Genomic DNA, 25,983 nt, shown 5'->3' on the forward strand with positions numbered 1-25,983 from the left:
CTCCCTCCTGCTGCCAGGCAACAGCTGCACGGGGCCGGGGGTGTCTGTGTGGGTGCATAGGGGCCCCCACGCACCGTTCCCACGGCCCCCCGCCCCAGCCCAGCTGTTCTCACGCAGCTGTCTCTGCCAGCCCAAGCCCTGGGAACCGCAAGGCAGGGGCGGGCAGGAGGAGGGGCTGGCTCGGCCAGATGTGGGGGCTCAGGAAGCTGCCAGAGCTGCAGCAGCAGCGGGTGCAGTCAGAGAGTGAGGATGCCAGTGTCACGGGGAAGCCTGCAGCTCCTCGAGGCTGGGGTCCTGGCTGAGGGAGGGGTGGCCAATCCTGGGACTATGGGTCCCCATTCCCCCAGCACTGGGCATCTACTACGGCTGTGTGGCCTTGAAACTGGGCCCAGGAGTAGGTGATAGGGACCCAGCTCAGGTGCTGCAGGGATGGGGCGTGCACGGAGGAGAGAAGCAGCCTCGGCCTGTCTGTGTCACCATCCCTGAGGGCCACGTCCCTCTAGGGTGTGGTGTGGCCTAACTGTCCTACTGGGTGGACAAGGGGTGTGTGGCACGATTTGAGTTAGTGGAAAATCGTGCGTGTGGGCAGGTGTGGCACCACGGTGCGTGTGTGTGCATGCATGTGTGTGTGTGTGTCTGTGCGTGTGTGTGTGCACACATGTGTCAAAGACAGGCGGAACTCGGAGAGAGTGGAGAAAAACACAGACGTAAAAAGGAGGGCTGGGCTGGGCCTGGCAGTGCAGGCCTGTAATTCCAGCACCTCCGAACCCAGCCAGGAGAATCCGGTGAGGTTGACACCAGCCTGGACCACTAAGCGAGAGCCCGGCTGCAAAGAAAAAGCAAAAACCAAAACCAAAATCCCAAAAGGACAGAGACAGAGACAGAGACAGAGGTGGCCAGTGAGTCACAGGATGCACTGGGACCCACACTGGAGCCCCCCCAAGGGAGCCTGTGCACACACAGTAGGGCCTGTGAGAACGGAGCGGCGAACCCCACGTGTGTCCGTGGACCTGGGGTGACACCCTGCGCTGGGACCTGTGCAGGCCCACGCTACAGGTGAATCTGCCCGGGCATGTCACCCCTGGTACCTGTGTGCGTGCGCACGCGTACGCAAAGGAGTGTGTGAGCCACACAGCACGACAGGAGTGGCCAGATGCGTGTGTCATGCGTGCTCTGCAGCTCTGGTGCGTGTGCATTGGTCATCTATAAATGTCCGTCTGTGTGAGCCCCAGCATCCGCCTGTACGGATGCCAGGGTGTGGCGCATCCTCGTGTGCTCAGGCACCAAGCGTCCCAGATCTTGCACCAGTGACCCCCCGACCGTGCACGCGGGGAGCAGCCGGGCGCTTCGGGCGGGAGCCCAGCGTGTGCGGCGTCTGAGGCTCGCCGCGTCCCGGAGCTGCACATTTGGCCTCTGCAGTGTGTGTGACCGGTGCTGCGTGTGACAGCCCTGAATGTGCGCCGGGCCCGCTGGGGCCCCCAGGCCAGGCCCTGGAGCCCGATCCCTCTGCACCCCCACGGTGCACCCGGGACCCCCCCCTCGGCCCGTCCCCCGCCGGCCAGGCTTCCCGGGGCTGGGGTAGAGGCTGGGATGGGGGCGCCCCGCAGCCCCCGCTCCGGCCCCGCCGCAGGTCCCGCTTTGTCTGGCGAAGAAAGCGCGAGGCCGGCGGGGGGAGGGGGTGTCTAGACGGCGCGGCATTGTCCCAAGGGGGGAGGGGAGGCGGGAGGGGAGGGGGCGCCAGGCCCGAGAGGGGGTCCGCGCGCGCTCGCCCCCTCCCCACCGCACGGGGGGGCCCTGAGGCCGCGGGGTCCGAGCGGCCCGCGAGAGGGGAGGGGGCGGCCGGGGGAGGGGAGCGGAGGAGGAGGGCCGGGGGAGGGGCGCGCCCGGGGCTCCGCTCCGCTCCGCGCGCTGCGGCTCCGGCTCCGGGGCTTGCGTGGCGCCGGCCTGGGAAGTTTTCTGAGCCCGAGAACTTCGCGCCCCTCCCCGCCCCCCGCCCGGCCCGGCTGCCCGGGGGTCGGGGAGCTTTTGTGCGGAGGGTCCTCGGCCTGGGGTGTGGAGGGAGCCCTGGGTTTCCATCGGAGCCTCACCAGGACCCAAGCTCGCGTGGGATGAGCTGCGCCCGTCCCGCATCTGGGGTCCCCGAAACCCGCACCTCGAGCCTCCCCCCGTCTGGGACCCCTGGGTCCCCTTCACCTCCAGCCGCCAAGGCTCGGGGGGGTCTCTCTGCTCCGCAGGTCCCCGCGCCCCTGCGCCCCACCTAGGGGTCCCCGCGTCCCCCGGGAATGGCGCGCCGTCCCCCGCGCCTGCAGCCCCCCGGGCGCCGGTCCGCGGTCACCAGGCTCCCACCCGGAACGGGGGCCCGCGCCCCTCACCCGCCTCCACCCGGCCTCACCTGCAGCCCCGAGCCCCGCGAGAAGCGGCAGCAGCAGCAGCAGCCCGGGCAGCGCCCCCGGGGATGGCGGCGACGACCTCCAGCGGCCGCCGTGGCCCCGGGCCCCCGGCCCCATGGCGCCGGCCGCGACCCTCCTCCTCCGCCGCCTCCGCCTCCGCCTCTCCGGCCCGGCGCTCCCGGCCCAGGCTCCGCGCCGCCGACTGCGCCCGATCCCGGGGCCGCTCGCCCCGCCCCAGCCCCGCCCCGCCCCGCCCCAGCCCCGGCCCGGCCCGCGTTGCGCCTCGCGGGGTCCCTGCCCACCTCCACCCGCGGAGCCTGGAGCTGCGGGCCGCTCAAGAGCACCCGGGGACCCATACAGGCGGGGACCCCCTTCCCCCCACCATGCAGACCCCCGGGAACCCTGCAGGCTGAGTTACCCAGAGGTTCCCGAGCTCACAGCGCGCCAGGGCCCAAAAGCAAAGCCAGGGTTTCATGGATGCCCACACCTGTCATCCCAGCACTCTCAGGAGGCTGAGGCAGGAGGATCACTGCAGAGTGAGGCCTACTTGGGCTACATAGTGAGTTCAAGGCCAGGCTGGACTACCCTCCAGACCCTATCTCTAAATTCCCGCTCCAAAAGAGCTAGAGGGGGCCCTCTGCAGAGACCCTAAAATCCAAACCACTCATGAACCTGAAACTCGGGCCCAGCCAGGCTGTGAGCAGCCTCGGATCTGCAGAGACAAGAGAGCTCAGGGGTGTATGTGTGCATGGGAGGGTCCTCGGCCCCATGTGAGTCGCTGTGGGTCCCCGCACAGCTGGACTGTTTAGTCCCCCTAGGCTCCTTATAATCCACAAAGCTGCAAAGGCTTGGTCGGGGACCAAGGTGTACAGAATACTCTTAGTGTGTCGGGGATTAGACCCGCACAGCACAGCCCTGTCTCAGGAGTCAGAATGAGACCCCTGAGGGGTCCCAAACCCACCCTGAGGGGTGAAGCAGACAATCATCGTACCAAGGGGTTCAGGCTGAGCCAGAGGGGCCACAGAGTCTAGGCAGGAGATGGAGAGGGACGTCCAGGGACAGTTCCTCAGTCTGCCTACTCCTGTCTTTAACAAGTGTCGGTCAGCACAACTGACCTGGAGAGCCTACGCCTTGATCCCCTCCGGAGCACTTCTCTGAGGAGAATCTGAGTGCCTTGACTCTGAAGGACAAGCTGGAGTCCATCCTAGCACTCGGGAGGCTGAGGCAGGAGGATTGCTCAGAGTTTGAGGCCAGCCTAGCCTATGAAGTAAACTCAAGGCCAGCCTGGACGGCATAGCGAGACCCTGTCTCTAAATGAAACAGATAAATGAATGGATTCACTGGAGCAGAGGGGCCAGAGTCGGGCCAAGCTGCCCCCTGGTAAATGGTTGGTGCCCAGGCTGATCTGAGGATCCTGAGAGTTAACCCCTGGAGGCGGCCAGATGCTAAGGACGAGCCCAGAGTGAGGCTGTCACCCCTGCGCCAGAAATCTTGGGGTGAGTTTCAAATGTCTTTTAAAATTACTGTAAACAGGGCTGGGGATTTAACTCAGTGGCATAAGCGCCTGCCTTGCAAGCCTGTAGTCGTGAGTTCAATCCCTGGTACCGGTAAAAATACAAAAAAGAAAAAAAAAGGTGTATAAAATTACGGTAATCAGCAAACTTGCAGAATGAAGCAGCTGATTTCCATAAGCCCTTGGTCCAGACTCACCCACTACACTCTGCCTCACTTATTATATGATTTTTTCCTCTTCTTTTGATGTTTTCTTTTGCACCAGAAATTGAACTCAGGACCTTGCACTTGCCAAGAGGGCACTTGTATTTTTTAATTTTTTTTTGAGACAGGGTCTCACTAAACCACTCTTGGAATCCGCCTGCCTCAGCCTCCCAGAGTGCTAGGATTATAGGACTGCACCACCATGCCCAATTTGTCTTATAAGACACAGTCTTATAAGTCTCTGTCTCTCTGTCTCTGACATGTGTGTGTGTGTGTCTCTCTCTCCATATATTTATTTATTTATTTATTTATTTTTTTTTTTTTTTTTTTTTTTTTTTTTGGCTCAACTGCTTGATTTTGAGGCAGGGCCTTTAACTGTATAGCCCAGGCTGGCCTTGAATCTTGCATTTGTGGTGACTCTCCTGCCTCAGCCTCCTTGGTGCTGGGATGACAGGTGTGTGTCACCACACCTGCCTGGCTCCTTTGAGGGCAAACATGATGCCCCGTCTCCCTCAGGTACTTCTCTGCCTGTTTCCTGAGATCAGGGCCTCTTCCTGCACACATGCACCCCAGTTATCGCCCCCCGTCCATGTGCACTGTGCCGGCTACCTGTGTTTTGCTGTGTTTCTTTGCTGACCCCGAGATCGGCCCTTGGATCACACCATGGCTCGTCAGCCCCCTCTCCCGGTCTCCTCCAGACTGAATGAGCACCTCTTTCTTTCACGCCTTGGGCATTTTTGCAGAGGTGGGGTCAGTTTCTTCCAAGGATGCTGGCCCCATTTCTTGTGACTAAATTGAGATACAACCCCAAGCCCCACCCCTTCTCAGAGACAGGGTTTCCCTAGGTAGCCAGCCAGGCTGCTCTCAAACTCCTGATCCTCCTGCCTCAGCCTCCTGAGTGCTGGGTGTGCACCAGTGGCATCCAGTTTATTCTCTGCTTTTATACTGAGTCCTGTAGGGAGACATGCTGAGACTGTGTGGACACCACAGCGCCCATCAGACAGACTGGTTTTTGGTTCTGGTTTTCTGCTTTGGATTAAACCCTGAGATGTTTTACCACTGAACTACTTTTCCATGTTTTAATGTTTTGAGACTGTCTTGGTAAGTCACTAACTTGCCAGGGCTGCGTTCAGACTTGCATTCCTCCTGCCTCAGCCTCTCAGGCTGGGATTTGAGCCGGGTGCCACCCCGCCTGGCCCATTTACCATTTTAAAGTGTAGGATTCAGGGGCGTTGAGGAAATTCCTGCATGTGCAGCCCTGACCTGCACTCAGTCCTAGGACGTCTCTCTGCCCCCCAAGGGAGCAGTCACCCTTAACTGGCCTCTCCCCTCTGGCTGCCCCTCATCCGCATTCTGCGTCATGGACTTTCCCGAGCTGGACGTGGCCATTTGTGCTTGGCCTTGTGAGATCCGGCCACGTAGCGGCAGGGATGAGTTCCCTTTCTCTTGTCTGGTGGGAAAGGGTTTTGCAGTATATCCCAGGCAGGGCTCAATCTTGAGGTCTTCCTGCCTCAGCCTCTTGAGTGTTAGAAGTACAGTTGCAGGCCGCCATGCCCAGCTGCTTCAGTCCTGTGTGTCTGTGTCTGTCTGTCTGTCTGCCCGTCTGTGTGTGCTGGCCATGGAAGTCAGAGCCTCAGCCTTGCCACACTAATGCCCTGTGGATGAGCCACATCTCTGACCCAAGAGCTGCCATGTCATTTGCTTTCTGTCTTTTGAGACCGGGTCTCTGTGCAGCTCAGGTTGCACTAGAACTCCGTGGCATCCTCCCGCCTCAGTCTCCCAAGCACTGGGCTAACAGGCGGGCGCCACCCAGGGGCAAGAGCTGAGATTTGAACCTGAGTTTGAGGGGCTACAGGCCGGAGGAGTGGGGTGGGAAAGGCGTAATGCTCTGGCAGAGAAAAAGACAGGGAAGAGACACACACTGATTCACACGAGTGTGCTGAGTCAGCCAGCCCACGGGGCGGGCACGGCCCAGCTCCTCCTTGTGCCATTGCTGGGAGGAAACCCAAGCCCCAGGGCCTGGGCAGCCCAGCCCTCGGCCCCTCAGGCCACGCCTGCCCCTTGGGAGGCCCCGTCCTCTCTGGCTCCCACTCCCTCTACACCGCAGATGCAAGCCCGTGGGTCTCCTTCCTGAGCAGCGACCAGTGCACACACGTGCTCTCCAGATACGCACTTCCATACATGCCTGACATCTCAAAACAGAAACCCAAAACAAAATAAAAAATAAAGACCTACCGCCATCACCAACAATAACAAAATACACTTTCAGCCACTTGTGGGGCACGCACTGGTAATCCAGCTGCTCAGGAGACTGAGGCAGGAGGATACCAAGTTTGAGGCCAGCCTGGATAACTCAGTCGACTGAAGGGCGGGCCTGTTATAGAATAGACTTCAGTATTTTTAAAAACGTTTTTGTTGGGGCTGGGGATTTAGCTCAGCGGCATAAGCACCGGCCTTGAAAGCAGGCAGTCGTGAGTTCAATCCCTGGTACCGATAAAAACGAAAAAGCCAAAAAAAAAAAAAAAAAAAAGTTTTTGTTTGTTTACAGGATCCTCCTATGCCAGGCTGGCCTTGAACTCACTGTGTAGCCCAGGTTGGCCTCAGAACTCACAGCGATCCTCCTGCCTCAGCCTCCTGAGTGCTGGGATGACAGGTGTGTGCCACGGTGCCTGGTTACAGAAGACAAAGTTAGCTGGGGCTGGCTAGCTTAGTGCCAAGACCCTTAGTGCAAAGTTTAGTGCAAATGCCCAGCGCAGTAGAAATAAATTATCTTGGGGGATCTTTTTAAAGCAGGGTTTCATTATATGGTTCAGGCAGACTTTGAACTCAAAATGTAAACCAGGCTAGTTTTGAACTCACGGTGATCCGCCTGCCTCAGCCTCCCAAGTGCTGAGAAGAAATAAATCATAAATAATAAAAGTTTTTTTAAAATTAAAGAATAGAAAGGGTGGGGTTGCAGTTCAGTGCTGGAACATGTGGGGGGCCCTGGTAGCCCTGCCATACCCCCAACACACACAGCTACATTCTGGTTGTTGGGAATCCCTGCTATTTCCCACATGAGCCCCTCCCACAGCCCCGTGCACCCCATGCCTGTGGCTGAGGGTCTCTGATTCATCCGAGGATCTGCCCCAGGGCCTCCCCAGGCCTCCCTGGTTCACCCCTGTGCCTAAGGGGCTCCCCGGGAAACAGGCAGAGGAAGAAGTTTCCCGCCTCACTGTGCAGAGGACACAGAGGGGCCGTGCTCCCTCCACAAACAGGCAGCAGGGCTGGGCTCCCCGGCTCAAGAAGCAACCAAAAAAAAAAAACGCTCAAAACCCTGCAGACTCGTTCCCTAAGCAGGGACTCCTGGCTGCAGGTTTGCTGGTTTAGCGTGGTGGCTTCCGGCCCGTGGGTGCAGGCAGCCTAGAGATGTTGGGGTCCCTCGTGGCTCCGGGCACCTGCTGCTGTCCCCCTCTGCAGCGGCAGTGCTGGCCCGGGACCTGAGCCTCGTATTCCCACGGCCAAGCTGCAGGCCGCCCGGTTCCCAGTGCAGTGGGGCTGGGCTCCCGCCCCCTCCCGGCCCCTGCTGGCCGCCTTGGCGAAGGACTGCATTTCTCCGGAATGAGCTCAGTCCCCGGGGACGCGGGACCTGGGGCCAGGCCAAGGCGCAGCTGCCGGCACGCTGACCCGGAACCTGAGAACACACCCTGGGCCTCGGCCTCGCCTCTGCGGCCCAAAGGCCTCGCCCTCTGCGCAGAAGCCCGGCCAGGTCCTCCTGGAGCCCAGGTGCCGGCCATGGGAGCCTGGGGGACCCAGCAGCGTGAGGGCCGCCTGAGTTCACTGGGAGTGGCCCACAGCCAGGGGACCCAGGCAGGCCCGCTGGACATTGCTTCTGCGGGGCCTGCTGATGTGAGAACCCCAGCCGCTTCCCACCTCCCTACCCCTCCTCAGCTTCGATTTCCTGCTTCCTGCTTTCCTGCAGGCTGTTCCCACGTTCCCAGGACCTAGAGCCCCGATCTTAGACCCTCAAAGGCAAAAACACAGCCTGTTTGCTGAGGCCGGCTCTCCAGCTCGTCTCACTTTCATTCAGTCATTCAACAAACATGTCTTGACTACCTACCTACTTGGTAGCAGGCCTTGTGGTGGCCCAAAAAACAAAACAAGAAGGCAAAGACGTAAGAGCTATTCAGATGAGATGAAGAGTGACTGGAGGGGGGGGATTCCAGCCTGGGAGCTGGGAGGGAATCGTAGCACCAAAACCTCAAGGTGGACTGGGGATATAGCTCAGCGGCACGGTGCCTTCCCGGTGAGTGTGAAGTCCTGAGTTCAATTTTCAGGACCAAAAAAAGAAAAAAAGACCTAAAAGAGGAGAAAAGGGCTGGGGGTAGAGGTCAGTGCAGAGCACACGCCTAACATGTGTAAAGCCCTGGGTTCAAGGTCCAGCACTGAGACGGGGGATTGCAAGTCTGAGTCCCGTCTGGGTAGCTTGGCAGGACCCTGACTCACAATAAAAACTGCACTGTACAAAGGGCTGGGGTGCAGCTCAGGGATGCCGGCCCCTCGCTTCCCTCCTCAGCACGGGGAGAAGAAGGAAGAAAGATCTGCTCCTTTGCCTCCCGGGGAAGCCATCTCGGGACTTGGCCTCCTCTGTCTGGGCTCCAACTGCTTCGCACGACCCTCCCTGACCCCTCAACCCTGCAGATGCTGGCTCTAGGGGCATCCGTCAAACTCCACGCTGGGTCCCAGAGTCTAACACAGACCGAGGCACAGAGGCAATGAAATAACTTTTTTCTTGCACCGGGGATAAAATCTAGCCCTCACGCGTAACAGGCACGTGCTCTACCATCCAGTCTGCTCTCTCTCAGCCGTGATGGCTGCTGGCTGTCTGGTGAATGCATCAGGACCAGCCTGTCACCTCTCTCTGCTCTGCGTCCCCCACATCCTCTCCACGCTCCCCTTCTCTGCTCCACTCCGGGATCCTCCCACAAGTCCCCATCCTCCAGGTGATTTGGCCTGTAGGAGTCACTGGCAGGTGAATCCTCCTAGGTCCCCTCCCGCAAGCTCACTCTGGCTGCCTGTGTCCCTTGACCAAGGGTCCTCTGCACACCCCCCTCTTCCAAGCTGTGCAAATTTTCTTCCTTCCCCTCGTCTGGTAGGGGGAGCCAGACAGGGCCGTGGGCACTGGCTTCTGGGTGTTGCATGAATCCTCATCGGTTTTTTCCAGCTCTGCCCCTGTAGCAAACCTGCCTGGAATTCCCATCTGAACGCATCGGGGCTGCCCTGGCTGGGCTTGCCAGTGTCCTTTCTCCACCCCTGCTCAGTCCACTCTGAGCAGCCAAGCCCTCAGTTCTTTGCGACCCGTCCTGACTTCTCCCAGGAGGATGGGGAGAATTCCACTCTCACGGATCCTCAGGACTCTGCTTGGCTCAGTCCCCACCTTGGATCTGAAACTGCAGGCTGCTGGACCTGTCCCACTTTGCTGCTGAGCGGCCACTTGCCTTCTGTGGGCACCATGTCTGGGGCCTCTCTCTTCTGCCTGCCTTCAGAGGTGGGGGCCCCAGGCCTCAGTCTCAGGTGAGTCTTAGTCTCCAAGCTGTTAAAAACGGACTCCTAGGGCCAGGGATGGAGCTCAGCGGCTCAGCACCTGCCTAACAAGCACAAGGTCTGAGTTGGATTCCCCACCCCACCCCAGGACCGGAACACAAGCAAACAGACTCCACACTGTGTCCCTGCCCACCGATGCTGCAGGCTGGGCCACCTCTGTCTGCACCTCAAATGTTTCTAGATCTCCCGTCCCACAGAGGCTTTCTCTGTGCCTCTGCTCCGGCCTCAGTGCCTAGTACAGGCTCCTCATTCTCTGTGGCCCAGACCTCACCTACAGGTCCTTCCCGCGCCAGCCTCCATCTTTCCCCTCTGGTCTGGGTCCTTCAGCAACTCCCACGGAATATTTCAGACCCAAAGGGCTGTCCCAGGCGTTTCCTGGCTGGCATCTTCCTGTCCCACGCTTTCCTTCTCTCTCAAAAATGATAAATCACCCGTGCGTGGGAGGCTTGTGTAGGCTGGAGCACTTCTGTGTGTGTGTGCAGTTCATCTCCCACACCACCTCCCCAGTTGCTTCCCATCCCTCTGGTCCTCCCCCTAGGTCACTGGAGCCTGACCACCCCGGGTGGGCAGTCTGTATCCGGCTGTTCTCTCCTTCGCCCTCCTCTAGGGCGGGGGCAGCGGCGTAGAGCAGGTAGCAGGGAGAGAGAGCGAATGGGCGGGTGAATGAATGAATGGGCGATGACGCAAAGTGGGATGAATGGCTGCGTGTGACAAATGAATGGGTGCGTGAAAGAATGAATGAGTGAATGAATGAATGAATGAATGGAGAGGGCTGGAACGTGGTCTGGAGACGCAGGCTTAAAAGCAAAGAGCGGGCCCGAGCCCGAGAACTGTGGTACCTCCTCCGGCGTTCTCCGCTCGCGCCCAAAGTGAGGAGCACGCCTAGCCTCGGTGCCGGAAGAAAGACGCTCTCTGATTGGCTAAGGCTGGGAGAGGCGCGCCTGGGCCGTGATGTGAGTTTCTATTGGGCTACTCTTCAGAACTCTACCCAATCAACGCGATCGCTTCTCCCAAGATTCCCCGCCTTCCTCCTGCCTACACCTTGGAAGGCGGAAGACAGCGCCTTCTGGTTACCCTGGCAACCGTCCGCGGACCCGGGTCGTCCCGGCAACTGTCCGAGCCCTCCCGTCAGCCTTAGCCTAGGCCCCTCTAGTCACCCAGACAACCGCTACCCGTTCCGGTCAACCATCGACCCTTCCCCCGTCACCTCGGCAACCATCGCCAGACCCTCGGCCTGCTGGACGCCATCCCCATCCTGCCCGCAGGCTTCCTCTGCCCAGGCCCCACGCCCCGGACCCCCTCCTCGTGGCGCCCACCCTGCAGGGTGGGGGACCAGGTCAGGTCTGAGGGGCTCCTGCCCGGAGGGGCCCTCGCCTCTTGCTTCCCGCCTGCCTGCGCTCTTGCTGGGACCGTGCGGCCCCGCAGGGAGCTCTTCAGAATGCAAGCCGTGTCCCTGCCCTGCTGAAAGCCTCCCTGAGAATAAATCCAAACGCCTCGCAGGGCCTGGCAGAGGCAGCAGCCGCTGGGCTCCCTCCACGTTGTTATTCAGGGAGCCTGAGTGCCTTCCCGCCCTGGACAGGCCTCTGAATGTTTCCCGGGAGTAGACCCCATCCGGCCCCTATTGTGGGTCCTGGGCAGGCTTTACCTGAACTCTGTCACTGGCACGGCCCTCTCTCCTCTGTGAACCCTAGAGCTCCAGGACGGCCTCTGGGGGGAACTAACACAATGGCACCCATGGAGAGAGAAAGCAGGTCTTTTGGGGAACAAGGGAGGGCAACAAAGATACAGCCAGGCAGACTCATCCCCAAACAGACTTTCCTGGGTGGAAAGGACTAGGGATTGAATCTTCAGTTATTTCTATTTTTTTTTTTTTTATTTTGAGAAAGGATTTTGTTAAAATGCCCTTGTCTGGGTTGGAATTTGGGATCCTCCTGCCTCAGCCTCCCAGAGTGCTAGAATTACAGGCTTGTGCCTCCACATCCAGTTAACAGAATATATTTTTCAACTCTTCCGAATCCTTAGTCTGTAGGTGCCAACACTGCCCAAAAGGCTGAGTAAAACCAGGGAGAGAAGTTGATGTCGTGACCAGCTTGGCACTGTGTGGTTGCCCGCCACTCATAAAACCCTTGTTTGGACTTCTGGAAACGTGGGATGATTGGAAGCCAAAGATCCTAGGGGCTGGTGCCTTCCTGGGCTGAGTCCAAAATCCCATGCTAAAGATCCCACAGCGATTTTCCCGGGGCTCAGAGATGGGCCAGCCCAGGCTGTGGCGGGCGGATGCAACCTGACTTGCCACTGTCTAGTAAAACCTTTTATCTTTTTGAGACAGAGTGGCTTTGAACTCATTTTGTAGCCCAGCCTGGCCTCCAACTTGTGGTGATTCTCCTGCCCTGGCCTCCCGAGTGCTGGGATGCCCCGTGAGTGCCACCACACCCAGCTGAAGGGTGAGCACCTGAAGTACACGGAGGGATGGAAGCCCTGGTTCCCCACTGGACCCCGCCTGGGTGAACCCACTCTGGAGTGGAAGGGTCTGCCTGTACCAAGCACCGCTGCCGTGGATTCAGTGCTGAAAGAAACTTGAGACCTGGGCTCCCCACGGAAGCCGGGCACAGGAGGCCACCTGTGGCAAGGGGAGGGAAGGGGACACTGGGTCTCAGCGTGAAGGAGGGGCGGGCCGGGTTCCCCAGTCAGAGTTGTCGCTGTCACATGCACATGCCCATGCCCGGGTGTGAGCGCAGGGGCTGCTGGGCCTCCTGCATGTGTGTGTGACCCTGGTCCCCGGCCCAGGCAGCCCCTGACAGCGGGCTCGAGGCCAGCAGGTCTTGCAGAAAGGCCCACATGTACTGGTGCATCTCTCGGGGGTGGCTCTGCGGGATGTAGTGTCCCGCATCCGGCAGGATGTGGGCCTCCAGCCGGCCCGGCACAAAGCGGCTCTCAATGGCCCTCACCAAGGCCACCTCGAAGTAGGGGTCTTTCTCCCCCCACAGCAGCAATGTGGGTACAGCGAGCTCCTGGGGCTCCAGGGGGAAGTTCCTGTGATGGGGACAAACGGTCAGACAGACAATGCCCTCCTGCCCTGCACCTCTGTGAGTCTCCTGAGCTTCCACCCCAGGCCTGGCCTTACTTGAAGATGTTCCGGTAGTAGTTGATGGGCCCGGTGAGGCCACCGGGCTGAGAGAAGCCGTACAGGAAGGCCTCGAGCTCGCAGGGCGTGAGGCGAGGGATGCCCGTCTTGCGGCCCGTGAGAGAGCTTTTCAGGATCTGGGTGTGCGGCAGGGATCCGGCTGCAGTTACCTAGCCTGCCGGGTCCACCCCGCTGCCCCTACCCACCCCCCGCCCCCGGCCTTCACCCCACTGCACCTGGAAGTCAGACATGGACAGCAGCCTCTCTGGCAGCCTGGGCAGCTGGAACAGGAACATGTAGTTCGTCCTGAAGAACTGGCCGAAGTGGCGAATGCAGTAGTCTGGGAGGGAGAGGGGAGCTGTTGTGGGGGAGCCCTGCATCCCCCATGGACCCCGTCAAGCACACAGGCCTCAGGGATGAACGAAACCAAGGCTGTCAGTGAAGACACGGATGCCCGCTCCTGGCCCAGGCCCCAGCACCCCTCCCTGCCAAACGGGGCTGCACCCTGCTCTAGTTCGGGGAGCTGCCCCTCCTGTCTAGGTACTTTTTTGCTTCATTCAACAAACACTTACTAAGTACCTACTGTGTCCCAGGTCCTGCTCTCCTAGACCCTGGAGACTCAGTGAACCAGACAGAAAAACTCTGCCATCAGGCAGCTGATAGTCTAGGAGACAGACGGGCATACGACAGAGGGAACAGACAGAGGGAGGGAGAGGATGAACATTTATGACTGCAGGCCATGCTCGGATTTAAAATCAGGTCAGGGATGGGGCTGTCGCTCAGCGGGTAAGCACTGGCCTGGTGTGTGCAAGGCCCAGGGTTCTGCTCCCAGCACAGCAAAATCAGTCAGTCAGGAGGAAATCAAGGGTACAGGCTGGAGGCGTGTGCTTAGCATGCATGAGACCCCAGTCTAATCCCTAACACCACAACAAAACACCCACACCCACACCCACAGAGAGAGAGAGAAGAGAAAAGAGAGGAGGGGAGGAGAGGGGAGGCAAGAGGGGAGGAGAGAACTCCTAATCCCAAAACCCCTATGGGTTATGGATATGCAGGCTCTCAGTCAGAGGCGTTTGTTATAGCCTACATATCCCTCATCTAAAAATCTTAAATCTGAAAAAAAAGTTTTACTGTTTTTCGAGACAAGGTTTCATTACATAGCCCAGACTGGCTTTGACTCAGGGCAATCCTCCTGCCTCAGTTTCCCAGGTACTAGGACTACAGACACGCACCCCCACACCCACATTTAAAATCTACAATTTTTGGTTCTCTTTGGTACCAGGAACTTGCGCTTGCCAGGTAGCCACTTATACCGCTGAGCTACGTCCCCAGCAAAATCTAAAATTTTTGAGTGTTGACGGGGTGCTACAAGTGGAAAATGTCTTACCTGACCTCCGATGTTTCAATGTACGAGTACGAACCTTTTTTCCACAGTTATTCAAAATACTCCGTAAATGTCTTGCAGCTTATTTCATGTTAGACGGAAGCCCCCTCACAGCAAGCCGTCTCATCATGTGTGTGCAAATATTCCAAGTAATATGAAACCCAAAACACTTCTAGTCCTAAATGGGCGTGTGTGAGTGTGAGCGCGTGTGTGCTGGGGATCAGATCCCAGGTCTTAGTCAAGTTTCCTATCACTAATGACACCCCCAGTCCTGATCTCCAACATTTCTGACAAGGGATACTCAACTTGAGGAAAAGTTCTTAGTGTATTCTCAATGACTTTGTTCATTTGCAGTATTGGGGTTTGAACCCAGAGAGTGCTGACCTAGGTCCTCAGCAATCTTAAAACTGTTTTTAAATTTTAAGACAAGATGGTGCCAAGTTGCCTGGGCTGGCTTTGAACTTCTGATCCTATCTCATTCATTCTAGCAGCAGAGATTACAGAGTGGCTGAGATGACAAGTGTGTGTCACCACTCACAGCTCTGTCATTGATTCTGTTTTGCTTTTTGCTTTGAGACACGGTCTCACTATACAGTCCAGGATGGCCTCGAACTCACAACAATCCTCCTGCCTCAGCCTCCCAAGTGCTGGGATGACAGGCGTGAGCCACCATGCTTGGCTTGTCATTGATTTTGGATTGAAGAGCGTCACAGGGAAGGGATCCCAGGTATGCAAACAGGAGAAGGAGAGAACTAACTGCAGACATTTCCCCACCAGCATGCCGGACACACCTTGGAAAACGGATGAGGGGGGGCCACTGACCACTACCATCCGGTCAACAAGGGAGGGAAAATAGATGGAGAAATTCCAGGCAAGGGTGGCGCCCCAGTCGTGGCCCACGAGGATGCACTTGGAGTAACCTGGGAGAGAGACGTGCTGGTGTAAGGTGCCAGGGTACAGGTGGCACTGGTACAGGGGAGATGGGAGGAAGAGGTGTGTGTGCACTTCTGGGAGAGGGGCTGGCCCCCACCCAGGCCCAGGATGACATCCTGGATGTCTGCCATCAGCAGGTCCATGGTGTAGCAGTCCACGTCCTTTGGAGCCTCTGAGGGGAGATAGCCACGCAGGTTGACAGCCACAACGTGGAAATGGCTCTGGAACTCCCGGAGCTGGTGGCGCCAGGAAAACCTGCCCGGTGGGAGAGGGTGTAGGGGAGGTTGAGTCAGGGCCTACGGCTACTCCTCCACCCTATACTCAGCAGTGATCTTTGGAGACACCACCTTCCAGCAGCTGTCTTTCCGGAAGGGAGGATGGGGTCACTCTGGGTCAGGGCCTACAGATAAATCCCGGGCATCCTGGGGCAGCCCCTACCCGCTTCCGTGCCCATCAGGACCCTGGTTGCTCTGCATTTCCAGGGCGACTCCGGCCCCTTCTCCACCTAGAGTCGCGCTCCACCTCGCCCCAGTCCTCTCTCTCCAGGCCCCGGGGTCCTGGACATACCAGTTTTGAGGGAAGCCGTGGAGAAACAGCATGAGGGGACCGTTGCCACGACCAGCGGAGACGAAGTGCAGACGCAGGCCCGAGCTCTGCAGAAGGACAGCCCTTAAGGCCAGAGACCCCTTCCTCCCCAGGCCCCCGTGCCCACCCCGGTTGCGGTGGAACCATCCCAGCTTGGCTCGGCCCTACTCAACCTCCTTCTGGGAAGTCCCCGAGGCTCACCCTGAGGTTCAGGAAGCCGTGCTCGCCCAGCGAGGGGTCCACCAGGCAGGCAGGCGCCGCGCACCGCGGGCGCCCGTGGCAGCCGCGCCGAGGCCTGCACAGCACGTGCGTGAGCGCGATGCAGCCGTAGACGGCGGCGGCCACCGCGGCCGCGGAGTACACTAGCAGCCACAGCAGGCCACGCAGCAGCTTCAGCGAGGCGCGTGACGGCGCCAACAGCGCGCTCACCACCAGCTCGGGCATGGCGCCGTCGGCCGAGGACCCAACCGGGCCGGCCCGCAGCAGCGGTGAAGAGGGGTCGGCCGCCGGGAGCCCGCCGCCTGCAGCCCGGGACCCCTTGGGGACGCAGGCGCTGGCGGGCCGAGCTGCGGGAGGACAGGGAGAGGCGGCTCAGACGGGAACCGCCTCCGCCCCGACTCGCCGCGCCCGGCCACGCTACCTGCGAGGGCGCGGGGCGGAGCCAGGACGGACTAGTGCCGCAGGTGGGGGCGGCTCTCCCAGCTGGGGACAAACTGAGGGCCACGTGCGGGGCGGGGCCTGACTCTTGGAGGTGTGGCTTAAGGACAGGAAAGACGAGCTCGATTGGTTTATGGGCGGGGCATACCCCGGAGGTGTGGTTTAAGGGCGGGGGAAGGCGGACCCGATTGGCTCAGAGCGGTGGGAGGCTGGAGGCGTGGCTCCTGCGGGTGGGCAAGGAAATGGGTGTGGCCTAGGACAGGGGCCTACCATTGGGCGGATAAGGATGGAGGCTGGCCCAATGGGTTGAGGGTTTGCCTAGGATTGGGCAGTGAGTTGAGGGACCCAGCCCAATTCAATACAGCAGATCGCATCAGCCCAAAGGCGGTAACCAGCGATGCCACAGACTGGGCGCGCAAAGGTGCTGTCAGCCACAGCGGCCCGCGAGGGCGGTTTAGTAGCCCCCGCCACCCTCTCACGCCGCGTGCTTCCCTCCCCGGCCTGGCTTCGAGAGACCCAGCAGCACCTCCTTTATCCAGCTGTGATTCCTGTGACCGGTCGGGAAGCCGCGGCCCTACGCAGTCCTCCTTACAGCTGTCCTGGACAGTGGCAGCCATCGGCGTCGGAGCGCCCGATCCTCGTCCCGGTGCCACCTGGCAGGTGTCGTGGTCCGGGCTTGCTAGACCCTGGCAAGGGTGGCTGAGGCAGGAGGGGATCCCGGTTCCTAGAGGGTAGGTCGGTCCAGCTTTGATGCTTGCTGGAAGAAGTCTGGATTAACTGAGTCACAGCATCTGACAAAAAGGAGTCGAGGCTGGGCAGGGCGGAGCAGAGCATGATGGGGAAATCCATTCAAGAGAGGAACCAGTTTCTTCTATGTTGCAACTTTTTTCCGGGACCCGTGTCCATTTTAGGGACATCAGCTTCATTACAAGTCAAGAACCTGAAATTCGGGGATGAAGTCATGTGTCTGATATCACACATCTGGTTAAACAGCAATCCAGGACTGATAAATACAGCAGCCTGGCACCAGCCCACAGGTCTCTAAACACTTCTCATCGATAACCCAGGTTATTGAGAGTGTATTCTGTTTCTTTGCTCGTTTGGAACGGTTATCCCGAGTTGCTGACATGAATTACCACCGATCATGCTGTGTCCCTTTCAGTTTTCCTGAGACTCTGTTTTCACATCACCCACTGGCCCCTCTTCCAGTTACCCACACACTCTTGCATTATCTGCATACTAGAGTATGTCCTGAGTCCATAATTAAACCCATGGGACCCGCAGCGGTGGCGCATGCGTCATCCCAGCGCTTGGGAGGCTGGGGCAGGAGCATCAATTTGAGTTCAAGGCCAGCTTGGGCTACAAAATGAGTTCAAGTCTGTCTGAACTACACAGCGAGACCATGTCTCAAAACACAATCAATGGGGCTGGGGATTTAGCTCAGCGGAATAAGCGCCTGCCTTGCAAGCAGGCAGTCGTGAGTTCGATCCTTGGTACCGATAAAAACGAAAAAGACAAAAAAAAAAAAAACAAAACCCAAAAACCCACAATCATGGGCTGCTAGGTAAAGACGAGTATCTATTCATATTTTTCTACCTCAGTAAACAATGGATGAGTTGGATTACACTGCCTTTATGAGACTACCTTTCACTCTCCCTAACTACTTACCTTTCTGTTAGCTCGAGGCCTCCGATTTCCTCCACACTCCCCAGCCATTCATCTGACAACCTGCCAGGATCTTTCCTGAGTCCCCTCTTGTGGCTGTGTGGTTGGTGGGTGTCTTCCAACTCCAGAGCACAGTGCTGCCCACCCCTCCACGACCTCCCAGTTTACCCTCAAAAAGACAGCAGTACTCACAGGAGGGTAACTTTACGTTCAGTACAAATGTTTATTTTTGCAATGAGAACTGCACAAAAAAAAGAACCTTTAGTATATAAGTGAAGTCTATGAATTCCCTTCTACAAATGTCTAAAGTGTTTTAATACAAGTCTCAGGTTTACTGACATAATTATTGGCCAAGCGATCCGTGCATACAGTACAGGGGGCTTGTACACACCTCTTACTCTTGTATAAGACTAAGATTCCTAGTACTGTAGGAGAGACTGGATAAATGGCCAGAGAAATTAAATAGATCCCCGTTCTAATTACAACCCAGTTAGAGAAACACCCGTCCGGGAGTGCGAAGGCGGTGGCAGAATTAAACGGTTAGCAGAAAGGTGCAGACCAGAGCATCTCTCCGGCTCCACACTTTGACCCAAGCCGGGGAAGTTTCTCAACACAATAAGGAACAGAGAGGAGCGGGGGGTTGAGATGGGAGAAATCCCACAGAACCAAACTGTGTTGCACTTGGACTGGCAGGGTGGTGTGCGGAGTGCGCGGGATCATCAGGGACATCGGAGAAGCGTGTGGTGGTGGTGGCGGCAATGGAGCAGTGGCTGGAGCCCACAGGCCACCCTCACTGGGAGGTGTCTGTCCAGACAGACGTAACAGAGGGCCCTTCTGGCTGACAAGGGTGCATGTGAATGAATGGACAGAGCTAGAACTCTCTCAATCCGTTTGTCTTTGTATACGTGAAGTTACGTGCTTTATCTCACAGCCCAGCAAGTCTTGTGGGTGCCAGCTGTGCCGTACTGGGGGAGGCAGGTGCACAAGGGTGGGCACACAGGCAGAGAAGCCACCTATGGGCTTTCTTAGGTGAAAGTGTGTGTGCGAATGTCTTTTTGGGGGAAATGGACACTTACCTAAGAGTATCTGGTTAACCCTGAGCTTAAATGAAAAGGAGTTAGGTGGAGGCAACCAAGGTGGGAGTGGCCCAAATTCCCTGGGGCATGGGGACCAAGATGGAGGAGGGCTAAGCCGAGCAGTCTGGAGTTTGGCCAGGGTGCTGCTGGCTCATGTCCCCGCCTCGGCCAGAGTCCCAGAGAAAGGGGGATTTGGGCTCCGTCACCGCTCCGGCTTGGGTGGCAGCTGTGAGCCTGAGAAGGTCCTCCCAGCAAAGACAGGGCAGAAGCCACTGGAGGGTCTCTGTGGCCACGGCCCTCAGTTCTCACGCTCAGGCGGCCTCGGGCGCAGGAGCCTGGGCCTAGCCTAGGCGATAGTTGGTTCACAAAGAAATATCAGGGAGACGCCAGCATTAAAAAAGAGAGATGTGTTTATTCCATGATCAGTACAGACCAAATGCATATTCACCGTATGAAAGTCAAGCCAGTCAGTGACTCCGGGTTTGGCCAACACCGCGGCACCAGCGTTGTGGTGTAGAGTGGGTTCTCATGGCACACGTAAGCTCACCAAGGGCTCCATTAGTTAAAAGCAAAACACAACACAACCAAGGTGGCCTGGGAAGCGGCGGCTGGCTGGCTGCGCTGGGCCTGGGCAGGCCAGTCTGCCCGCAGCCTCCAGCATCCCATCACCACCTGGGGCTACCTGTCCCCAGGCCCTTCTTTTCTTGGTAAAAAAACAAGACTTTACATTAAAAAACAAAGAAAAGCCAACAAATGGGCATTGAGGGAAAGGAAAAGAAGTTGCAGCCTTCAGGACTTATAATTAAAAACAGACTTAATGGAGTTTGAAGTGTGAGTAAAATATAGGTGGTTGGATTTTTGTTTTGATCTTTTTTGGTGGAATTTTTTGGAAAAAAAAATTTTGTTTTTACACCAGTTTGGTGGAGTCACCAACAAACTTGGAAGATGCCAGCTATGTTCACTATACAGTACAGCCACGGTCACACACTACCCACAGCGCGGTGGGGCCGCTGCACCATGAGACGATCACACCTTTTCGGAAATAAGCAGTGCCATTGTGTCTGGAGAAGAGAGGATTAAAAATAAAATAGAATTCAACAACAAAAAATATATATATATAGAAAAAAACAGAAACACAGGCGGGAAGGGACTGACTTTGGTTGGTGGCCTCACCCCAGGCAAGGCCCGCCCACACATGGACGGTCACCTCGGTCCGCGCTGCCATGGACACACACACACCTCCACGGCACTATTCCCTTTTGCACAAGCGAACACTTACAGAGAGCGGCTCTCGATTAAAGGCTTGTGGGGGAGGGGTCTGTTCAAGGCAAAGTCAGTGCCAGCAGGGACGCCAGTGCCCGCGTTCCAGCCCACACGCGCCTGCCTTGGCCTCCGAGAGCAGGAGTGAGGCTGGGGTGCAGAGACTCCCAATGGGCAGGCGTCATGACGTCACGTTCTCAGGGGCAGCAAACCAGTCAAGGGGCAGCAGCAACAATGTCCTGTGTATACTGCGCAGACATTTGGCGGGAGAGGGCCCGCCTGCACTCGCTGGGGCCGAGGCGCGCTGAGCCGACGTCCGTACGGAGCGGCAGCAGCAGGCTGTCCGTAAGGCAGGTGGGCTCTGTGACCCTCAGCTGCCCGTCAGGCCTGCTCCGGGCACAGCATGCAGGAGGGCCAGGCCCAGGGACACCTGGCCGCTGCCACCGCCTCCACCGCCGCCTTAACACTATGGAGAGTCAATGTTTTGCCAGAAAATCAGTCAGAAGTCACCTCGGTGCTCTCAGAAAAGATTTTCTTCAAATATTGACAACAGATCGCTCTGGAAATTCATATCGATCGTAGCTGCCATCTGCAGAGCAAGGAGGATGAGGAGTGAGGCGGGCCACTGCACTGCTGTTACCGAGCTCAGGGCTGTGCCCACCTGGGAGCTCAGAGTACCCGGTTGTCCCTGGAGCCACATGTGAGCCCATGCCCAGCCCTGCGCCCAGGTTGGCACGGTGCCCACCCACGGCCTCCCAGGCCCACAACTCACCGCCTCCCGGCGCCTCCGCTCCTGTTCCCGCTTCCGGGCCAAGTCCCTCTGTTGGTCCAGCATGGACTGGGGCTGGGAGCCCTGGGCCTGGGGCGTGGCAGCCGCAGCCACTGCGGCCGCCTGCTGCTGCTGCTGTTGCTGCTGCTGCTGCTCCTGGCGCTGCTGCTGCTGCTGCTGCTCCTGGCGCCGGCGTGCCTCCTCATGGGCCCGCCTTGCCTGCTCCAGCGCGTCCTCGTCTTCTCGGCTCCTGGGCACAGGGGGGGGCCAGTCAGCCAGGACCTGGTGCGGGCCTGGGAGCCCTGGCACCCCAGCGGACACCAGCCCACGCACCTCATGCGCTCTTGCCGCAGCCGCTCCTTCTCCTTCTCGGCATGCTCGGCCTGAGCCTTCAGGGCCTTCTCCCGCTCCTCCTTCTCCCGGGCTGCCCGGCGGAACTGCTCGAAGCTGTCACTAGAGGACTTGGCTGTGGAGGACGGGGTGGTCGGATGCTTCTGCACCAGGCTGGCCCAGGAGCCCATGTTCTTGATTTTTAGGTCCTGTAGGGTGGGAGGGGTCAGGGCACAGGTGAGGGGCCTTCGGTGCCCAAAATCCTAGCAGGGTGCTCAGAACACCCACGGGTCTACCGCCTCTACCTTTTTGGGTGCCACTGGTGTCTTCGGTTCCTGCTTCTGTTTGTCCTTGTCAGGGGTCCCTGGAGGGGGTGCATTCTGCTCGGGGGGCCGAATAACAGGCCTCCCTACGTCCACAGGCTTCATCTCAGGTCCTAGAACACAAGCAGCCTGTGAGCCCAGGGCACTCGCCTGGTGGGGTGGGGTGCACAATCCTGAGGGCAGGGGCCACTCACGCTGGGGCAGGTGGACTGGGGCCTTGATGCTCTCAGCGTGCTTGGGGGGCTCCGGCCGCAGGGAGGGGCTGAAGGGCTCACTGCGGATGATGGGTGAGTGAATCTTCTCCTCCTTCACCACCACCAGGGGCTGGGGCTGGACCACCGAGGGCGGGCGTAGCTCCTGGGACAGCACGGGCACAGGGGCCGGTGAGGCAGGAGGGCACCCTCAGCCTCAGCCCACAGCTGGCCCTGAGCGCTGTGGCCCGGCCCTGCCCTTTACCTGCTTCTTGGGCTGGACATTTTGCTGGGGTGGAGACTGGTGTGTCAGGCTCTGGAACGGTGGCATCTGGGGGGAATGTATCATAAGCGGGGAGGGGGCTTCACGGAGGTGACCTAGGAGAGGTGACAAAGAGTGTTAGGGGCCATTTGGACTTTGAGAGAACTATAATGGAAGGATGGACTGAAAGCAGAACCAGCAAGTATTCCAGCTGAGCCTGAGCACACATCAATCCCCAGTCTGCATGCCGAGCCTGCCCTGTGCCACAGCCTCTGCAAACTCTGACACACACATCTCGGTTTGCTGGGTCTCACAGAGGGTCTGGGCACCAGTATCCGTCACATTTTTCACGACAGGATCTCACTATGCAGCCCAGGCTAGCCTTGCACTTATGGGTTGGAACTCACAGTGATCCTCCTGCTTTGGCTCCCCAAATGCTGGGACGACAGGTATGCACCACTGCACCCTGCACCAGCACTTTTTAAGAAAGCTTTCAGATGGTTCTAACTTGTGTTCTACACTACATAAAAGGCTGAGCCCAGGGCCCTCCCATCTCTGCACAGCCTGGTCCGCATAGATTGCTCTGAGGACCTGGGGTCTGGTGGCTGGCAGTGAGGTGGGGGCTTCAGCCCCATCTGCTCAGTCTGTTCACCCGCAGAATGGCAGAGCAGCTACAATAGGGCCTGTGGTGCAGCCACCTGCATCCAACCAAGAGCTAAAAGGCCTCAGCACTCAGCCCACATCTGAGAGGTCCCACAGCTGACTCCTCCAGTCACTGCTGGCTGTGTCCTCCAGGGATGAAGTGGCTGCTGGTCCCAGAAAGCTGGAGGGGGCGAGTGCTCCCATCTGAACACACAGATACCCTTGGTCTCACCTTGTGAGGGGAAGGGCCTTGCTGCCTGGACATCACGGGGCCCACAAAACAAAGTGCTTCACTTGGCCCCGCTTCTAGCGCCCTTCCGCCTCAGGCCGAGCCTCTCACTGGGTCCCTATGCCAGCCCTGCCCTGGCCACATCCAGTCCTGCTTCCAAGCCCATCTGCTGCCACAGTGCCCCCGGGCTTAGGCATCTATTCAGAGGTCTGTGCCAAACCATGACACTCCAGGTATCGTGGGCCTTCCTGGCCCCTCCAGAGCTGGACACACCCCTAACCCCAGGAAGAAGACTTCACAGCCTCTTGCTGCCCACCCACATGGAGCGTGAGGCTTGCCCTGTATGCACAGAGCCACAGCCAGTGGGGCTGGTGTGACTCGCCCGGATACCGTCTCCCACTCCAGCCTGTCAATGTTCCTCTGGGTACTGTCACCCTGCCACACTAGCCCTCACTCCAGCGTGCCAGCAACCCACAGGTAATGACACCACAGCCTCCCACCATGGACCACGCCCTCAGAAGCACCTGCTGAGACTCACCTGAGCAACAGGTGGGTGGCAGGCCTGTGGTTGGTTGATTTATTGATTGTCTCTTTGAGACAGAATCTCCCTATGCAGTTCAAGCCGGGCTCACCTTATAGCCCAGGATGATCTTGATCTTGCAATGATCCTCCTGCCTCACCCTCCCGAGTGCTGGGAATACAGGAGTGTGCCACCATGCTGGTTCAATTTTGTATTTCTGGTACTGGGACTCAAACTCATGACCTTGCACTTGCCAGGCAAGCACTATGCTGCAAACTACATCCCCGGCTCTATTTTTGGTTTCTTTGAGAGTGTTTCAGTATGTAGTTCATGGTGGCCTCGAACTCATGGCAATCTTCCTGCCTCAGTCTCATAAGTGTTGGATTGGAGGCTGCACCATCAGGCCAGGATCTTAGGCCCATGGTTAGAAGCCATGCCTGCCAAGCCTCTGTGGGATGCTTGTGAGCCACCCTTTGGCACATAGCCCTGAGCTGAGTTCCGACCCACACGGCTTCTGGTGCTCTGTCCTAGGCTTCATGAGGCCAGGTAGAGGCCAGGGGATTCACAGCAGAGGTGGGCAGAGGTCTTGGCCTGAGCTGCCCTGCATGCCAGCCTCTCTGTCACCTGTCCCTTTCTTGCCTCCCACCATAGCCCAGCGCACTGGCAGGCCCTGCAGTGACAGCAAGCATGGCTGTGCCGTGACCAAGCCCAGCACAGCTTCCCAGCAAGGACAGCCAGCTGTCAGCTCAGGGCACCCACGATCCAACCCATTTGGCACCTGGCAGCCTCCCCTGGGTTCAAAGGCAGGGAGAGCGCTTGGTACAACCCCAAGGCAGAGTGCAGCCAGGAAGTCCTGCCCCGAGAGTTAAACAGAACCATGTCATAAGGCGTCAGTTGGGATGTTTTCTAGCTGGGACTGCCCAGGACATCTTTTTTCAGACACTTAGCATGCCCCTCACACTGCCTGCCTGGTGTCAGTTCCTATGGTCCAGGCCTGGGCCTCGCATCCAACCTGCTTTCTAAGTTAGTGCTTATATGGTGGCCTGTGGTTCGCTTCATTTTGCTCACCCTTCCAGTCTCGAACTGGACTGGGTGACGAGAGAATTGATTCAATGGTTAGGGTCCAAGTCAACCTTGCAGGGAAATCTGGGTTCTCGTCCAGTTTGGTTTGCCACTGGAGTTGCAGTAAGAACAGAGTTCGAGACCCAAGGCTGGTCTGTTCTGCTCTGGGCACCCTCAGCTTGTAAGCGAGACACACTTGTTAAGCCCACTGCAGGGAGCCACGTGCTTCCTGGGCACCCCCCGATCCGTCTCCTCAGAACCTAGCCAACCCTTCTGGTTTCTCACAACGGAACCGAGCCAGGCGCTTACCTGCCGAGTAGGGGTCTGACTTGTGGTGCCGGGGCGAGGGGTGATGCTGGATGACCTGCTGAGGCTTGGCGGGCTGTGGCGGGGGTGGCTGCTGGCCCGGGGGTGGGTGTGGGGGCTGCTGGCCCGGCGGTGGCGGGGGTTGCTGAATGTGCGTGGAGAACTGCATGGGCTGCAGGTGCACCGGTCGAGGCGGGGGCTGGTGTTGCTGCTGGGGTGGTGGCTGGGATTGGGGCGGTGGGGGTGGTGGGGGCTGCTGTTGGAGCTGCTGCTGCACAGAGGGGTGAGGTGGAGGCGGTAGGGGGGGTGGGGGCTGGGACTGCACCTTCACGGAAGGGAGTAGTGGCGTGGGAGGCTGCACCTTTTGCAGCTGCTGCAGGTACAGCTGCATCTGCATGGAGGTGAGGGGTGGGGCGGGGGGCTCTTCATCCTCTAGCAACACCTGGGGGGGTTGAGCCATGGGGGGCTGCGGGAGAAGGGGTGGCTGAGCCAGGGCAGGGGACACAGCTGGGGGCCGGGCAGGTTTGGGGGGCAGGGCGGCTGCTCGGTTGCTGGGCCGAGATGGCTGCTGGGGCAGCGCGTTGTGCAAAGCTGAAAGAATACAGGAGGGTGGCGGTGAGGGCTGAGTGCCCTGTGCCCCTACCCTGGCCTCACCTGGTGACCACCTCCTGCCTTCCCACCCAACTAGCATCCCTCCCCACATTCCAAGACATCCCACGAGCCCTGGAATGAAGGGCTTCCAGCGTAGGCTGCAGGAACAAGCTCTGCGCCTGTGCCCCTGCTGTGTGCTCCACCCCTACTGACCGTGTCAGGGAGCATGAGCCCCGCACCTAACCCAACACCTGGCTCTGCACTTGTGCATAAAAGTGCTAGCCCACTACATGCCAGGCACGTCCCGGAGCACAAAGGTGGCCCTCAGAAGCTGCTGACTACAGCAATCAGGGAGAGTACTCGAGAGTATGCAGCCCCAGCGTGG

The 25,983-nt window shown here is 58.6% G+C and overlaps 3 protein-coding genes across 3 annotated transcripts in view; all 3 read right to left on the reverse strand.

Moving 5' to 3' along the window:
• The window catches only part of Notch3 (notch receptor 3), a 31,219-nt gene extending 28,653 nt beyond the window's left edge, over positions 1-2,566 (reverse strand). The window contains exon 1 of the mRNA XM_063228547.1: positions 2,393-2,566. Coding sequence (XP_063084617.1) covers positions 2,393-2,507 — 115 coding nt within the window. The 5' untranslated portion in view covers positions 2,508-2,566. The remainder of the gene's footprint in view (positions 1-2,392) is intronic.
• An 8,974-nt stretch (positions 2,567-11,540) lies between these two features.
• Positions 11,541-17,137, reverse strand: Ephx3 (epoxide hydrolase 3). Its single transcript, XM_003461779.5, has 8 exons — positions 16,899-17,137; positions 15,917-16,281; positions 15,698-15,783; positions 15,228-15,385; positions 14,989-15,117; positions 13,050-13,153; positions 12,814-12,950; positions 11,541-12,722 (listed from the first exon to the last, which is right to left on the reverse strand). Exons 1-8 carry the CDS (start codon positions 16,987-16,989, stop codon positions 12,392-12,394), a joined length of 1,401 nt encoding a protein of 466 aa, XP_003461827.3. The 5' UTR covers positions 16,990-17,137; the 3' UTR covers positions 11,541-12,391.
• Positions 17,138-19,505: 2,368 nt separating this feature from the next.
• Positions 19,506-25,983, reverse strand: part of Brd4 (bromodomain containing 4) — an 80,892-nt gene continuing 74,414 nt past the window's right edge. The window contains exons 14-20 of the mRNA XM_063228548.1: positions 25,011-25,598; positions 22,252-22,364; positions 21,990-22,152; positions 21,778-21,908; positions 21,476-21,681; positions 21,146-21,392; positions 19,506-20,962 (exon numbers count right to left, since the gene is read on the reverse strand). Of these exons, the coding sequence (XP_063084618.1) occupies positions 20,894-20,962; positions 21,146-21,392; positions 21,476-21,681; positions 21,778-21,908; positions 21,990-22,152; positions 22,252-22,364; positions 25,011-25,598 (1,517 nt within the window). The 3' untranslated portion in view covers positions 19,506-20,893. The remainder of the gene's footprint in view (positions 20,963-21,145; positions 21,393-21,475; positions 21,682-21,777; positions 21,909-21,989; positions 22,153-22,251; positions 22,365-25,010; positions 25,599-25,983) is intronic.

This window comes from Cavia porcellus, unplaced genomic scaffold, assembly GCF_034190915.1.
Source record: "Cavia porcellus strain 051 isolate PalLab524CR breed Dunkin Hartley unplaced genomic scaffold, mCavPor4.1 scaffold_17, whole genome shotgun sequence".
Classification (NCBI taxonomy): Eukaryota; Metazoa; Chordata; class Mammalia; order Rodentia; family Caviidae; genus Cavia; species Cavia porcellus.

Excerpts from the sequence above, each read along its gene's own strand:
- Ephx3 (XM_003461779.5), bottom strand. The coding sequence starts at position 16,989 with ATGGCTGCCACTGTCCAGGACAGCTGTAAGGAGGACTGCGTAGGGCCG. Across the intron at positions 16,282-16,898 it reads ATCACAGCTGGATAAAGGAG|CTCGGCCCGCCAGCGCCTGC; the intron begins GTGCTGCTGGGT and ends GTCCTCCCGCAG. Across the intron at positions 12,723-12,813 it reads TACTACCGGAACATCTTCAA|GAACTTCCCCCTGGAGCCCC; the intron begins GTAAGGCCAGGC and ends TCCCCATCACAG.